Source organism: Elephantulus edwardii, unplaced genomic scaffold (genome assembly GCF_000299155.1).
Source record: "Elephantulus edwardii isolate Elephantulus edwardi_28Jun2011 unplaced genomic scaffold, EleEdw1.0 scaffold00538, whole genome shotgun sequence".
In the NCBI taxonomy this organism is placed as follows: domain Eukaryota; kingdom Metazoa; phylum Chordata; class Mammalia; order Macroscelidea; family Macroscelididae; genus Elephantulus; species Elephantulus edwardii.
Genome location: NW_006400288.1, coordinates 230,813 through 246,281, shown reverse-complemented (window position 1 = coordinate 246,281; position 15,469 = coordinate 230,813). Strand labels below are relative to the sequence as shown.

The 15,469-nt window shown below is 40.6% G+C and overlaps 1 protein-coding gene and 2 non-coding genes across 4 annotated transcripts; 1 reads left to right on the top strand and 2 right to left on the bottom strand.

Moving 5' to 3' along the window:
• Positions 1–4,457: 4,457 nt before the first annotated feature.
• LOC102856328 (60S ribosomal protein L10-like) lies at positions 4,458–5,102 on the bottom strand. Of its 2 annotated transcripts, XM_006903214.1 has the most exons (2): positions 5,019–5,102; positions 4,458–4,913 (listed from the first exon to the last, which is right to left on the bottom strand). In XM_006903214.1, the coding sequence occupies exons 1-2, from the start codon at positions 5,100–5,102 to the stop codon at positions 4,458–4,460; spliced, it is 540 nt and encodes a 179-aa protein (XP_006903276.1). The 2 variants fall into 2 exon arrangements, with proteins under 2 accessions (XP_006903276.1, XP_006903275.1); XM_006903213.1 differs by having other exon boundaries at positions 4,458–5,102.
• A 1,465-nt stretch (positions 5,103–6,567) lies between these two features.
• Positions 6,568–6,649, top strand: TRNAS-AGA. Its single transcript has one exon. It is a non-coding gene; the product is annotated as a tRNA-Ser (tRNA).
• Positions 6,650–13,771: 7,122 nt separating this feature from the next.
• Positions 13,772–13,853, bottom strand: TRNAS-AGA. The gene has a single exon. It is a non-coding gene; the product is annotated as a tRNA-Ser (tRNA).
• Positions 13,854–15,469: the final 1,616 nt, after the last annotated feature.

Genomic DNA, 15,469 nt, shown 5'->3' with positions numbered 1-15,469 from the left:
AGTGTCTGCTTACAACTGTTCCTCTTCCTTTGTATTTAAATACTTGAAAGCTCAACGTCAGTTGCCCTTTCTGTTATCTACACGTGTTGCTATTTCAGAAGTGGATGGCCAATCCTTTTTCCTAGTCTGTCTTAATGTGAATGTTCAGATTTAGAGAAGTACTTCTTTAACACTGCATGGTTTTCACTCTAGTTACCATAGTTTGTTTAACACTTCATGTAGTGATGAATAGTTAAAATACTTAATTGTTTCCAACTTTTTGCCATTATGAAGAATATTACAGTGAGCATAGTTTGTGTCTTGGATGTCAGTTCTTTAGGTTATATACCTAATAGTGAGATAGGCAGATCAAATGATATTTCTATTTCTACATTTTAAAGGAAGGCCCTTAAAAAAGTGTTTTCCACCATGGTTGCACCATTTCATAGGCCTACCATCAGTGGGTGAAAGATCCATTCTCTCCACTTCCTTATCGACATTCCTTACTTCACTATTGTTGCTGGAATGAGAAGATACATATTGTTGATTTGGTTAGAATCTCTCTAAAGAATAGTAACAAGTGGGTCATAATAAATTACGGATAACATTGAAAAGAATGGGAATCTGGAATATCCAATTGTACTCATGTGAAATTTGTACATAGAGGGGCAATCTGTTCAAACAGAATAAAAGACTACTGTGTGGTTTAAAATATGGAAAAGTGTGCATCAGGGTTGTGTTCTTTCTATATATCTATTCAATTTGTGTGCTGAACAAATAATTCAAAGAGTTAGACTATATTAATAGGATTAGAAGAAGACTCATCAACAACATGCTATGCTGATGGCTCCACATTGCTTGCAATATAGGAAGAAAATTTGAAGCACTTGTTGCAGAAAAGAAAAGACCACAAACTTCAATATAGCTTGCACTTCAACATCAAGAAAACAAAAGTCCTCATCACGGGACCAACAGGCATCATCATAATAAATGGAGAAAAGTTTGAAGTCATCAAAAATTTCATTTAACTTGAATAATCAACACTCATGGAAGGTGCAGTCAAGAAATCAAAAGACGTGTTGCATTGGGAAAATCTGCTGTCAAGGATCTCTCCAAAATAAAGATGTGTTGCATTGGGAAAGCCTTCTGTCAAGGACCTCTCCAAAGTGTTAAAGAGTGTGATGTTGAATTTTTAAGAAAGACTTTTCTGTCCATTGCCTTAGCTCGCCTGGGGACAGGGTCTCCAGCTGCCTCAAGTGCAGACATGTGGCTTGCCATTTAATATCATCAACAGCTGTGAGGCCAACACAAGAGAGGGAGCTGAACAAACTGTAGTGAGACTGTGGTGAGGTATAGTCTGATGGAACCAGACAGAGCTAGGGCCAAAGGTCTTGAGATGGAGCCAGAGGCAGAGGTTTTGCTTGCTGGATGATGGAGGGAAGAGCTGGCTTGGGGCTGCTTTACTGAACCTGGACTTTCTCTATGTAACATCCATTGCCTTCCCCATTCCACCTGTTTTCCTTATCTCATAACTATGAGTAAAAAGAGGTTTTGTGTCATCTATATAGTCCTTTTAATGAATTTTCGACTTAGTAATTAATAAAAGTAAGTGCATCAGAGTCAGGGGACCATGTCTGACCTGTAGATGTTGATGGGGACAGTTCACCATTGCAGAGTTAGTAGAAGTTGGTTCAGCCTTCTCCATGTGGTCCTTGTTCTTTTTAAAAAGAGCAAGAATATTAGATTAAAGGTAAAGGTGTGCCTAGTACAGGCCATGGGTTTTCAGTTGTTTCCTATGCATCTGAAAATTGGACAAAAAATAAGGATTACAAGAGAAGAATTGATGCCTTGAAATTGTGATATTGGAAAAAACATCAAATATCAAACATCAAATGGACTCCTATAATAACACACAAATCTGCCTTGGAATAAGAATGCTTCTTAGAGGCAAGGTTGGTGAAACCACATTGTACAGACTTTGGGGTATATTATCAGGAGGAACCAGTCCTTGGACAAGAACATCATGTTGAGAAAGGTGGAGATAGGAAGATTCTCAATGAGATTTTAACAATGGATAAAGATCACTTCAATCTTTTCTCCATCTATCATGATGTTACCTAGTGGCAAAGTGGTGAGAATTTTTTGTTTTCATAATGTTGAGTTGTAGCCCCTATTGAAAGATTGGCTGATCTTCTGCAGGAAGCCCTTCAAGTCCTCCTCAGTTTCAGAAAGCAAAATTGTGCCATCTACATAACATAGGTTGTTGATGAGAGGCTTCCTCCAATCCTGGTGCCACAATCTCATTTGTAAAGTCTGTCTTCTCACATGATTTGTTCAGCATGCAGATTGAATAGGTATAGAGAAAGGATATGACCCTAACACACCTTTTCTGATTTTAAATCATGCAGTGTTCACCTGCTTCGTTTCCACAACAGCTTCTTGCTCTAGGTATAGATTTTACATATTGACCATTAAGTGTCCTGGAATTCCCCCCATTCTTGTTAATGCTAATCATATGGTCCACATAGTCAAATGCGTTTGCATAGTCAATCAAGCACTAATATAATTCCTTCTGGTATTCTCTGCCTCCAGTTCAGATCCATCTGACATCAATAATTATAATATGGTTCCATGCCCTCGTCTAAATCCGGCTTGCATTTCTGGCAGTTCTCTCGATGTTCTGCTGCTTTTACATACTCTTCAGCAATTTTTGCTTGCATGTAATATTAATGATAGGCCACAGTTTTTGGTAATTAGAACAAATATAGATCCCTTCCAATTATTTAGACAGGTAGGAGTCTTCCAAATATCCTGGTACAATTTGGTAAGCATGTCGATGACTGCTTATGTTTGTTGGAACATATCAATTGCTATTTTATCAATTCTTGAGCCCTTACTTTTTGCCAATGCCTTCAGTGCAGCTTAAACTTCTTTCATCACCATTGGTTCTTGGTCACATGTTACCTCCTGAAATGATTCTGTGTCTGTCAACTCTTTGTGATGCAGTAGCTCTGTGAGTTCTTTCCACTTTGTTTTGATACTTCTTTTGTCACTGAGAATTTTGCCCATAGCATTCTTTAGAATTGCAACTGGAGGCTTGAACTTGTTCTTCAGTTCTTTCAGCTTAAGGAATACTGAGTTCTTTCATTTTTATCTTCTGACTCTAGCTCTTCCTTTGCACATTTGGTTATAATAATTTGTTTTGTCTTCTAGAACTGCCCTTTGAAATAATTTGTTTAACCCTTTTATTTTGTCTTGTCTTCTTTTTGTTCTGGCTTGTTCTTACTCTAGTGCAATTTTCAAAGTCTCTATTGATGTCTTTGGTCTCTTCTTTCTCTCCTGTCTTTGTAATAACATTTTGCTTCCTTCAAGGGTGATACCCTTGTTGTCCCACAATTTATCTGTTCTTAGATCATTAGTGTTACTGGGGCAGTACAGCAAGTTTTGAAATCATAACATGAAATTTTCTACTCACTTTTCACCTTCACATTCTTTATTTCTCTGTGATCTCTTGCCTTTTCATATTAAGTTGTTATTGTTACGTGCAATCCAGTTGCCTCTGATGCATAGTGACCCTATGTACAGCAGCTCTGAACCCTTCCCTGTCTTGAGCCAGTCTCACTAATTCCGACACATCAACCCTCATTGCTCTAGTATGAATTTGTCTCATCCGGGGTCGTCTTCTCCTGTGCTATCCTTCTACCCTTCCAAGCATGATGTCCTTCTCCAAGGACCAGTCTCACCTGGCTACGTGCCCAAAGTATGTGAAATGAAACTTCAAAATCTTAGCCTCTAACGAGAAACTTAGTTTCACCTTCTTCAAGACCTATATGTTTTCTTGGCAGTCCATGGGATGTTCAAGACTCTTTTCCAACACTACAACTCGAAGGCATCAGTTCTTCTGTCATCCTTAATCACTGTCCAGCTCTCTGAAGCATAACAAGTAATTGTGAAGACCATGGCCTGGATTTAGGGGCACCATAGTCCCTAGACTGACATTGTTGTTTTCCCAACACTCTGGAGAGGTCTCTGATAGTGACTGTCTTTTCCATCTCCTTAAGTAGTATAGGTAGAATGTATCTACATTGTATCTTGTTTTTAAAAAGACAAGATCCACCAATGTTGTCATATATGAAGATAGTGGTTATGTCGGTGGATAAAACCTAAGAAGAAGTTTCGAGACTTCTGGTTAGGATCTATTTTCAACTGAGTCACATTGATTTATGAACGCTGAGAATCGTCATAGAGCCATACACTTGGAATTTCTACGTTTGTCTATGGGTGCCTGGTTTCAAGAGGACAAAAAAGTTCTGGTTTTTTATTGATTCTACGGTGAGAAAATCCAACATTTAATAGAGGTTATTCTTTTTTTTTTTTTTACATTTCAAAAAGTAACATTTATTTCTTAATGGAAAAACATTTTTCAACAGGCACAGTCCGAGTCCAGTGGCCCAAAGAAAGGAGGGCAGCCAAAGTCCTCAGGCGTGCAGCGCGCGCCAATTGTCAAGGGGGCCATGGTTGGAGATGTACTTGACCCCACAACCATCAGGGATGAGGCGTTTTTTACCCACAAGATCTTCGAATTCATCTGCATCAAACTTGGTAAAGCCCCACTTCTTGGAAATGTGGATCTTCTGGCGGCCTGGAAACTTGAACTTCGCTCTCCGCAGGGCCTCGACCACGTGCTCCTGGTTCTGCACCTTGGTGCGGATCGACATGGTGATTTGGCCGATGTTGACTCGGGCCACAGTGCCCTGTGGCTTCCCGAAGGCACCTCGCATGCCGGTCTGGAGTCGGTCAGCGCCAGCACAGGACAACATCTTGTTGATGCGGATGACGTGGAAGGGATGGAGTCGCATGCGGATGTGAAAGCCATCCTTCCCACAGGTCTTCACCATGTACTTGTTGGCGCAGATGCGGGCGGCTTCCAGGGCCTCGGAGGAAAGCTGCTCATACTCATCGGACACCATATGGGCGCAGAGCGGGAACTCGTCCACCTTGGCCTTCTTATGCCCCATATCAAAGATGCGGATCTTGGCATCGGGGACACCGCGGCAGAAGCGCGACTTCGGATACGGCTTGTTCTTGCAGTACCAGTAACAACGGGCAGGACGGCGACCCATGGCGACGATGTCGTCTTCGGGAAAACCCAAGCCGGAAAATAATAGAGGTTATTCTGTGGCAGGAATTTATCTAAGTACTTTGCACACATCAAACCCTTAAATCTTCATTTTAAAGGGTAGGAAACTAGTTCAGAGATCTTATATAACGCACTCAAATTCACAAGTAGTAAGTGGGACCGTGAAAACAACCAGCGCAATCCGGGAGTCTGGGCCCATAAATCTTAATCATGAGAAAAATCAGAGCTTCCTCTGTGATTCACCCATAAAGTAAATCTAAGGCTGAGAATAATGGATTTACTTCCAAAGCAGAACAAACAAAACCCCAAACCCACTCCGGTGGAATAGATTACTATTCAGAGAGCCCCTCCAGAACGTAGCAGAACGGCCCTTAGCGTTTCCAAACCTGCTTGTGTAGTGCAGGAGTAGAAGGCGTATAGGAAGCTTGAGACTCAAGAATGAGTCAACCTAAGTGTGACAGGGGTGTATAATGGCCTAAAAAAATTTTTTTTACTCTAAAAATCGCGAACAGTGGAGCAAAATAGGTGAAGAGATCAGATGAAGTGAAGAATGTTAGTTTCATCAAGTATTTTAAAGTTTGATGTCTATTTTTATCGAGTGATGATAGAAGACAGAAACTAGCAGAGCGAGAGTAAACGCTCAGATGTGGGGTCACCATCGGGCGCTTCTGGATTTAGGGCTACAGCTTCTTTCACTTCTCTCTCCTCACGTAATTCCTTTTCATCTCCTTTCTTTTGGTTGAAGACCAAATCAACTCAATGAATCCAGTATTCCCCACCACCCTCCCCATCCTTCACTCCACGAATCATTTGTGAAATCTCAAAGAAGTATTCAAGGCTCCTGCAAGTGCTGAGCTAGGAGGGCGCAGGTAGGATACACCTCCAGGCTGTGCGTCAGCGATATTTAACCTAAGTGTTGCAATTGTTACCAATGGGAAATGGCTTTGTCAAATTTGCGACCCTTCCTTCCCCTCCCCGCTTAGAATTCTGGATTTTCTTTGTAGAATTTTAATATTCCACTTGTTGTTAAAATAAACATCCATTTGCTTCCAAAACCAACAAACCCAGTAAGAATCTCTAAGAAGGTTTTGTCAGCAGAATACATTGGTAAACAGGAAATAGACGTAATGGCCAGGACTAGCATCAAAGTAAGAGACCTCTAGGAACCTCTACTCCACCACCACGACTGGAAAGTGTAAGGAGGGCAATGAAAATGCACCTTCCTTAACAGCTGCAAAATCCTGCACTCTATCAAAGTCTTAAAAATTAGACATTGACTGTCTTTTGGTGGGTTTTCCAAGTCATTGCGATACCAAATAAGTCTTCAGTGAATGGTAGAAAACCAGGAAATGCTGAGAACAAGTGCACTTTCCAGTGTCAAGTGTTAACAATCGCAGAGCTAAACTTGGCCTCAACTGCCTTATGCTAGAGCAATTCGATATGGTTGTGTAGTCGTGGCCGAGTGGTTAAGGCGATGGACTAGAAATCCATTGGGGTTTCCCCGCGCAGGTTCGAGTCCTGCCGACTACGGTTCTTTCATTTATTGTTAAGTTTACCACTTTAAGGGTGTTAGGACTTCTTCCAGAAATTGCTCTTTTGACTGAAACTCGTAGCGAATTTGACCAAAACATTCTCATTACTCAGTCTCAGTCCCAGTAGATTTTCTTTTCCTTCAAGAAGAGCCGCAGTTTGGAGATGCCTTCGTGTCTCTTGCAGCTAAAGTCCTGGTTCCTGCAGAAAAATTTGAGGAGGAATGTTTGCATGCTTGCGTTATTGTTCCTTATCATGGGTCTTCTGATTTAATCTTCCATTACTTTGAAGAGATAGGCTTTTAAAAATCCAGGATCGAAACACAATGTGAATGAAGGAATGAGTGAAACACAATGTATATAAATGAAACACAATGTTGTTGTTGATTGCCTTCGAGTCGAGCACGACTCATAGCGACCCTGTGAACAAAATGTCTGAAGCCCCTCTACAACTATCGACATTTACCAAAGTTCATAGAGTTTCCAGAGTTGTTTAGGAAGTGGATGCAATGCATATGAATTTTGTATGCAAACCAATATAAAATTTGAAAAGAATATATGCATATTTTCAAATTTTACGAACTGGCGATCAGTAAGCGAATCACTAACGAAAACAATCAATAGAGCCGATTTCTCTTTAAAGGATTGACTGAGCAGGGAAGCTGGGGAAGTGAGAGGGGCTGAAAACGAAATGAGATTTTCACTCATTCTGAGAACAGAACCAGTGGCATTCTGGCCCAATGTCTGATTAACAAAACATGGGTTAGATACATCTTCAAGGATATGAACATGTACGGCTAAGCACAATTGATAACAGTGCATCTAAATTACAAAATCAATCTCCATAATAGTCTATGTGTTTCCTACTGCCAAGGGGGCCCTTTGGAGTAGTGAGAGAAGACATTCACCCTGAAACCCACAGCGTCCCTTTTCAGCAGGAAGTAGCTAAGAGAATACGCCATCCCCTTTTCCTTATGAATCAGGGTGAAGTTTCTCTCAGGGAGGAGTGATAGGGAAGGCAAGGGACACACTGACAAAGGCGATTAATCAGAACTGGCTTTGACAAGCACTGTGGCAATTGGACAATTAAAACAGACATGGGGGGGGGAAGAAGAACGAACTGGGGAGGAGGGTGGAGAAAACAGTGGAACAATGAATGAATGAAAACCCCAAATCTCTGTAAATGTTCATTAAAACTAATAAAATTTAAAAAAAAAAAAAAAAAACAAAAGCCATAGGTTAGGAGTGTCCGCACTCCGCAGGTCTCCGTTCAGAGACCAAAACTCAGGAGGATGAGCCTGTTATTTATTTTGCAAAACTTTCATTATTCCTCTCTTCCTCATCCAAGTCCAAGGCTGGTTGCATTGACTCAGAGAATCCAGTGCTAGAAATTCAAAGCCAATGAAATTCTTAATTTTGTGAAAAGTTGTGAATTGTCTTGGAATTCAAGTCCACATTTAAAAAAAAAATTAAAGAAAGTTAAAAACCAATGCAAAACACTTTGTTCAGAAGATCCTAAAATGTTGGTAGCAATGCTGAGCTCCTTGCATTCTGGATGCTTCTTCCTGACAGAATCCATAGAAGAATGGAAGAATTCCTAGGTCAGAACTAATCACTATAGAAAATTTGGCTCCACGGAAGAAGGATGGACAGTCTTCTGCGGTGTGATTAACTGTCTCTGCAAACCCCCGGAGGTCAGTTCTGGTCGACTCCGACTCTCCCATACGCCGCAGCAAACACCATAGCAAACACCATAGCAGTAAGGAGCCAACCCCAAGACACGAGCTTCGAATCCACCAGTTGCCCTGCGGACAGTCTCCTCCCCTGTGATTTACTGTCTTTGAGAACCCAAATCCCCTGCAGGGTCAGCTGTGGGTGGTTCCATACAACGGGAGGCATGTTCTGGCCACATAAAGAATTGTTGTCTCCTTGCTCTTAAACTGTTGAGGTGACATGTAGTCAAGGAAAATAAAACGGAAAACGGATTTGTTCTGCAAGCTTTCATTCAAACACAATGATTATTTAAAATGATTATTTTAAAAAACCTCAAAAAACCATTCTTCCCCCCCCCCTCAAAATGTGGAAACTAGACCCTGTTGGGAAGGATCACAAAAACCAGTGTGCTGACTGCAGCGAACGAATAAATGAGAAAGTGTAAGCTTGCTAAAGTCACGCTCTACTTCCTGCAAGCATTTTGATAGCTTAGAGAGATTTTTTAGGGCATCAGTACATTTCAATATAAACAGATGCAAATAGCACATGTAACAAATCTTTTCTAATCGTCACTTACAAAGGAAAAGAAAAAAAACACTGATTTTTAAAAATATTTTTATTTCAACCAATATACCCAAAATATTAACATTTCAATATGTAAGCAATTTGCAAAATTTATAGTTCTGAAATTTTACATTCTGAAAACTCAGGTAAATGTTTTTGGGGGGTTTTTTGTTTTTGGGGTTTTTTTTTTTGTAAAAGGAGAGGTCATAACACATGGAAGGCAGATACTGACTTCTATCTGTTTCATAAAGGGGAACTATCCCTATAGATTATATCCATTGTTGTTGGTGGTTTTTTTCATTGTTGTTGTTATGTGCTGTTGAGTCATCTGAAATTCATAACGACCTTATGTACAATAACTCTGAACTCTGTCTCAAACCAATCTCACTTTCTCTGACATACCTATCCCCATCACCCCAGTCACTGTGTCAACTCATCTCATCCAGGATTTTTCTCTCCTGTGTTGTCTCTCCACCCTTCCAAGCACATGATGTCCTTCTCCAAGGACTGGTCCGTGCTGATCGCATGCCGAAGTATGTGAGATTGAGCTTCAAAATCCTTGCCTCCAGAGAGCAACTTGGTTTCACTCTCTCCAGGACAAACCTGTTTGTTCTCTTGACAGTTCATGGTATGTTCAATACTTTTCTCCAGGATACAAATAGCCAGACATGCCACCCCACATGCTTCTGCCCCTATTTATACCATTCATTGCAAATTGACTCACAGACTTTACTTGCAGCTGTGAGGTTTATTAGAGAAATAGGTTGGGGAGTAGGGAAGGCAAAGAATATCACACAATGCAAGTCCAGGTATAGCCCAGCAGTTCCAAGCCAGATTAACAGCAAGACACAATTTTCAATTAGTTCAGACAGCTTCTTAGTCAGCAAGTGAAAGTCTAGGCTCAGCAGCACAAACAAACCCTTGTTTTCCTCAATTATTCAAAAAACTATGTCTCTAAGCAGTTATAAGTCAGTAGTTCCTTCAATAATCCAATAAGCAAAACAGGATGCCTCCATTTCCAGGGCTCCTCTGGTTACATCTTACCATGGTCTCTTCACAGCAGTGCCACAGTCTTTTCACCCTCTCTCCACTATGATCTCTCATAGAGTGGAAAGTGCTCTCTTATAATTGGTCCCATGGCTATTGATGATTTGCAAGATGATGTGTCCACAGTAGGGTAACTGGAGACTATGCCCTCAATGGGGGCTAACACATGGATAGAAAATCCACTTTTTAAGGGTTTTGACACCACAATTTTACACAATAGGAATCAATGACTTTTCAGTGTCATTACACTATCTGGCAAGTAGCTACAGGATTGGACATCACAGATCTAGAGTGTGTGAACAAAGAATTGAGTTGATAGAAAATTGAAACAAGTAATGGTCTACACCCTTCTGAGAAGACTAAAATAGATATCAGAATAGACTGTGAAACTTGTTCTAGAACATGCAGAAGCTAAAGCAAGTGGAAGAAATGAGGAAGAGAACAAAATGAAATCTTTCAATAGGGAATTTAAGAAGACAGAGGAAAGACTTAGATTTAGAAAATCAAAAGAGAAGGAAAAACAGTCTTCATATTTCAAAGCTGAGAAATTGGATAGGAAAACAGTAAATTTTGAGTTGCATTATTGTTGTTGCTGTTATTTGCTGTTGAGTCATCTGTGACCCACAGTGACCCTGTGTATAACAGCTCTGAAGCCTGCCTTGTCCTGAGCCAGTCTCACTGACTCCAACACAACAACTCCTATGCCCACAGCCCCACTTACTGTATCAATTTATCTCATTCAGAGTCTTCCTCTCCTGAGCTGTTAGTGAAGGATTTTATGAGCAAAATATTAACTAATCCAGGAAGCATCAAGAGAAGATGGAAAGAATACACAGAGTTTGTACCACAAAGAATTGATTTATATCTCACCATTTTAAGAAACACTGTATGATCAAGAACCAATAGTAGAGATGGGAAAAGCTGCACTAAAGAAATTGGGGCTAAAAATATAGCTTCAGCAGTCAGGAGATCAGGAGCACTGCACTGGGAAATATGCAGTCAGAAGCTTCTCCAAATTATTGAGGAGCAATGATGTTAGTTTGAGGTCTAAACTATGCCTGATTCATGCCATGGTCTTTTTAATAATTTTCTTTGCTACTGAGAGCTAGACAATGAATAAAGATGATAGAAGAAGAATCTGTGCCTTTGAACTGAGTATCCCACAAACTACCAAAAGAAAAACAGGCATATTTTGAAGAAGGTGTAGGCAGAGGGCTCCTTGGGGGAAAAGGTGATAAAGCTTTGTCTCACATACTTTTGGGTAGGTTTCCATGAGAATTGCTCCTTGGAGAGGGACATCATACCTGGGAAGGTGGAGGGACAGTGAATAAGAGGAAGATCCTCAACCAGGGATTGGCAGAGCTTGTGAGGATGGCACAGGAGAGAACAGGGTTCAGATCTGTTAGTCATAGGATTGCTATGAGTTAGACTTCACTTGATGGAATATAACAACAACAACAACAACAACAACAAAGCTTCAGAAATTAATAGAACGTCAGATGAAATGTTTTAACAAACGAATGCAACCCTGGGCATACTTCCTTGCTTACATTAAAATATATGGAAGACAACTATTTTACTAAATGGAAAGAGATTCATACTTATGCTCATTCCAAAGAAAGGCAATCCAGTAGAATGGAGAAAATATTGGTCAATATAATTAATATTGTATGCAAATAAAATATTACTAAAGATAATTTTTAAATTATTATGAAAGAAGGAAAAAAGAAAAAGGATTGTGGCAGTACTTTGATAAAGAAATAATAGAAATCAAGTTGGATTCAGAAGAGGCTATTCATTGATTATCAATTCATTCAAGGAATAGCATTGTTGACATCAGATGAATTTTGGATGAAAGTATACAATACTAGAAAGATGTCTGCCTGGGTGAAGGCATTTGTGTGGACCATAACAAAATATGGACAACATTGTAAAGAATGAGAATTCCAGAACACTTAATTGTGCTCATGTGAAACTTGTATATAGATCAAGAAGTTGTTCAGAGAATAATACAAAGGGATACAGCATGGTTTCAAAATCAGGAAAGGTATACATCAAGGTTGTATCTTTCTCCACACTTGAGCAAATAATCTCAAAAGCTGGACTACATGAAGAAAGATGTAACATCAAGATAAGAGGAAGATTCATAAACAACATGCAGCTGAGAATAACCTAGCTTGCAGAAAGTGAAGATTTGAAGAATTTACTGGTAAAGACTATGGCCTTCTCTCTGTTGTCCCTAGGGTTACTCCAAGTGGAAGTCAACCCAGCGGCAGCTAGAGAGCAGAGAGTATAGACATTTCCAGTGAAGTTTTTCTCTGCGGTGTAGTCATGAGGACCCTTGACACTGTGACTTTATCACAGAGAAAACAGTTGCTAGACCCAGGTCAGAAAAACTGCAACAGAAGACAGCTATGTAGAATCCACCTATTCTTATAAGCATTTTATGCATCTTCCCAAACAATGTAAAGCAGCTGGAAAATTCATCTCTTCACATTTCAAATTCGAAGTTTATTTTAAAAGAAATTATTAACTTTCCCCCCCTCTTGGTAGAGAATGCTCCAAAAAAGGAGTGTAGAAGCATATGTACCCTCTCACAGAAAGATGTTCCAACACACAACATACAATTGTTAGAAACCACATCAGGAACTTTACAAAAACTACAGAAAACCGTGAGTGCCAAACTAGGAAATCCTGCATTTTTAATTCCTCAGCAGGTCACAATCTAATAAGGTTTGAAATTACCAAATTGTGATTAAGTATGAAGCTTCTGAAGAAACCTCACCTTTGAACTGAAGCCAAATGATTCATTAACCTCAATCTTGTGAACTAGGAGAATCTCACCCCCACACAAAGCAGGCATCCTAGTCAAACCTGTTCTTTGAGCTTCTCTCTGTTCCGAGGTCTTGCGGGGTGTTCCTACTCCCATAGTAGGAATCACTAAAATGAAACAGTACAAGTAGGTCGAGAAGAATGGAGGCTGATTAGTAAGATGATTGAAACCTCAAGTTGAAAATCCTGAAATATTTACAGATGAACCCTTTAATATATGCGTTTAGCGAAGTTCAGGGAAACATAGACAGCAATTAAAGCCCATAATGTGTAAAGCAGCATGAAGGTATGGGAAAGCTCAAACGATGGTGGAGTGTTTTGCAAAGATGGAGCAGGCTCACCTTCACGCAGCTTGGGTCTCGGTGCACACAACCTGGTCGTGTGTTTCCTGAGGATGATCGCCGATCCACGTGATTTTGCAGTTCAAAGCCTTTCCTTACATTTCGCGTCTCTGGATAGACACACTAAAAAGGATCTGGTGGTTTTGATCAACGATCAGAGCCAGCGTCGTGCTTGCGAAAACACATTCAAGTGTTCTTGGAAGTGATGCCATCAAGGAGGAGAATTCTCCCTGGAATTCTCAATACCAAGAGATGTTAGGACAAAACCACACTAAACCGCCCAGATCGTATAGACGATTTCTCCAAGAATTCGCACGAAGTCATCCAACTGTGGTTAGCCTTCCTTTGGACCATACTTTGTTCATCAGATAATGAGATTTTGCTGAGTTAGGGTTGGTTCTGTGCTCAGAATGCTTGGAAGTCTCACCTTGATTTTGTTCCCTTTTTGCTTGGCGTGAGATCTTCAGCCTTCTCTGACTAGATTACAAAGGAAATTGCCTACTTACGCTTCTTTGTACAATCGTTTGCTTACCAACAATTGGATTAGCGTCTTAGCAACCAATGTTATGAGTCAATACCAGCTTCAAACCTACCAATAAATTAACTTCGCAAACAAAGAAAGGAAACGTAGTTGGCAGGATTCGAACCTGCGCGGGGAAACCCCAATGGATTTCTAGTCCATCGCCTTAACCACTCGGCCACGACTACATGGCAAAAACTAGCTTCCGTAGACTCAAGCATCTGTGGCAGTGTTGGATTTGAGTCCAGTGTGGCAAAAATGTATCTTTCTCTCTGCTTGGTATTTAACTGTATGGACCACAACAAACTGTGGCTAACTCTGAAAAGAATGGGAATCCCAGAACACTTGATCATGCTTACGCACAACCTATGCTTGGACCAGGAGGCAGTTCTCAGAACAGAGCAAGAAAAACACTTTATGGTTCAAAATTGGGAAGGATGTATGCCAGGGATGTGTCCTATCTCCATACCTTTTCAATCTATATGCAGAACAAATTATCCGGGAGGCTGGACTCTATGAAGAGAAATGTGGCATTAGGATTGGAGGTAGACTCATAAACAATCTGCGTTTTCCTGACGACACAACCCTGCTTGCTGAAACTGAGGAGGGATTCTCACCACTGGGCCGAATGGCCACATCATGATGAATGGTGAAAGAGATTGAGATTGTTAACAGCTTTAGTTTGTTTGGCTCCACAATTAACACTCTTGGCACCAGCAGCCAGAAAATTAAAAGACGAATTGCATTGGGAAAGTTTGCTGTCAGGGACTGCTCCAAAGTATTAAAGAGCAATGTTGTCAGTCTGGAGACTAAGGTGCACCTGATACAGGACATAGTCTTTGCAATGACTTGCTATGCATCAAAGAGCTGGACAATGACTAAGGATGATAGGAGAATTGATACTTTTGAGCTGTGTTGCTGGAGAAAAGTATTGAATATACCATGGACTGCTAAGAGAACAAACAGGTGAAACCAGGCTTCTCCTTGGAGGCAAGAATTCTGAAGCTTCGTCTGACTTACTTCGGACATGTTGCAAGGGGGGGACCAGTCTTTGGAGAGGGATGTCATGCTTGGGAGGGTGGAGCGACAGCGCAGGAGAGGAAGACCTTTGATGAGAAGGATTGATTCAGTGACTAGGGTAATGGGGGTAGGTGTGCCAGATATAATAAGATTGACAAGAGATAGAGCAGGGTTTAGGGCTTGTACATAGGGTCGCTATGAGTAGCAGGCAACTCGACAACAGGTAACAACATTTTCTTAGAGGTCTCCCTCTTCCCTTAATCTTTCCTACTATGATGTACTCTAGGGACTGAACCCTTCTGACAACATGTCCAAAGTATGCGAGACCACACCTCACCAGTCTTGCCTCCAATAAGCATCCTGGCTGCACTTTCTGCTATACAGCTTTGTTTGTTCTTTCAGTAGTTCATGGTATAGTAAATACTCCCCTCTAACACAGCACAATTCAAAGACAATGGGTTTTCTTTAGTCATTGTCCAACTTTATAGGCAAACGAAGCGACTGAAACATTTTTCAACTGCCTATTCATTTCGCATATTGTGTTCTGTCGTACATAGGGTTTTCAGAGGCCTGCTATTTCAGAAATGGATGGCCAATCCTTCTTCCTAGTCTGTCTCAATGTGAATGTTCAGATTAAGAGAAGTATTAGACAGACCAGCAAGTTAAAGGTATATCCCTTCTTGCGGAGTTAACTTTAGTGTTAGAGTTTAGGGTTAACTACAAAAGCCATTGCTAGATCTATCTTGAAGTACAATATTGTCAGTGACAGGATAATATCTATACG

Bases quoted from the DNA above. Each gene is read 5' to 3' on its own strand.
- LOC102856328 (XM_006903213.1), bottom strand. From the start codon at position 5,102: ATGGGTCGCCGTCCTGCCCGTTGTTACTGGTACTGCAAGAACAAGCCG.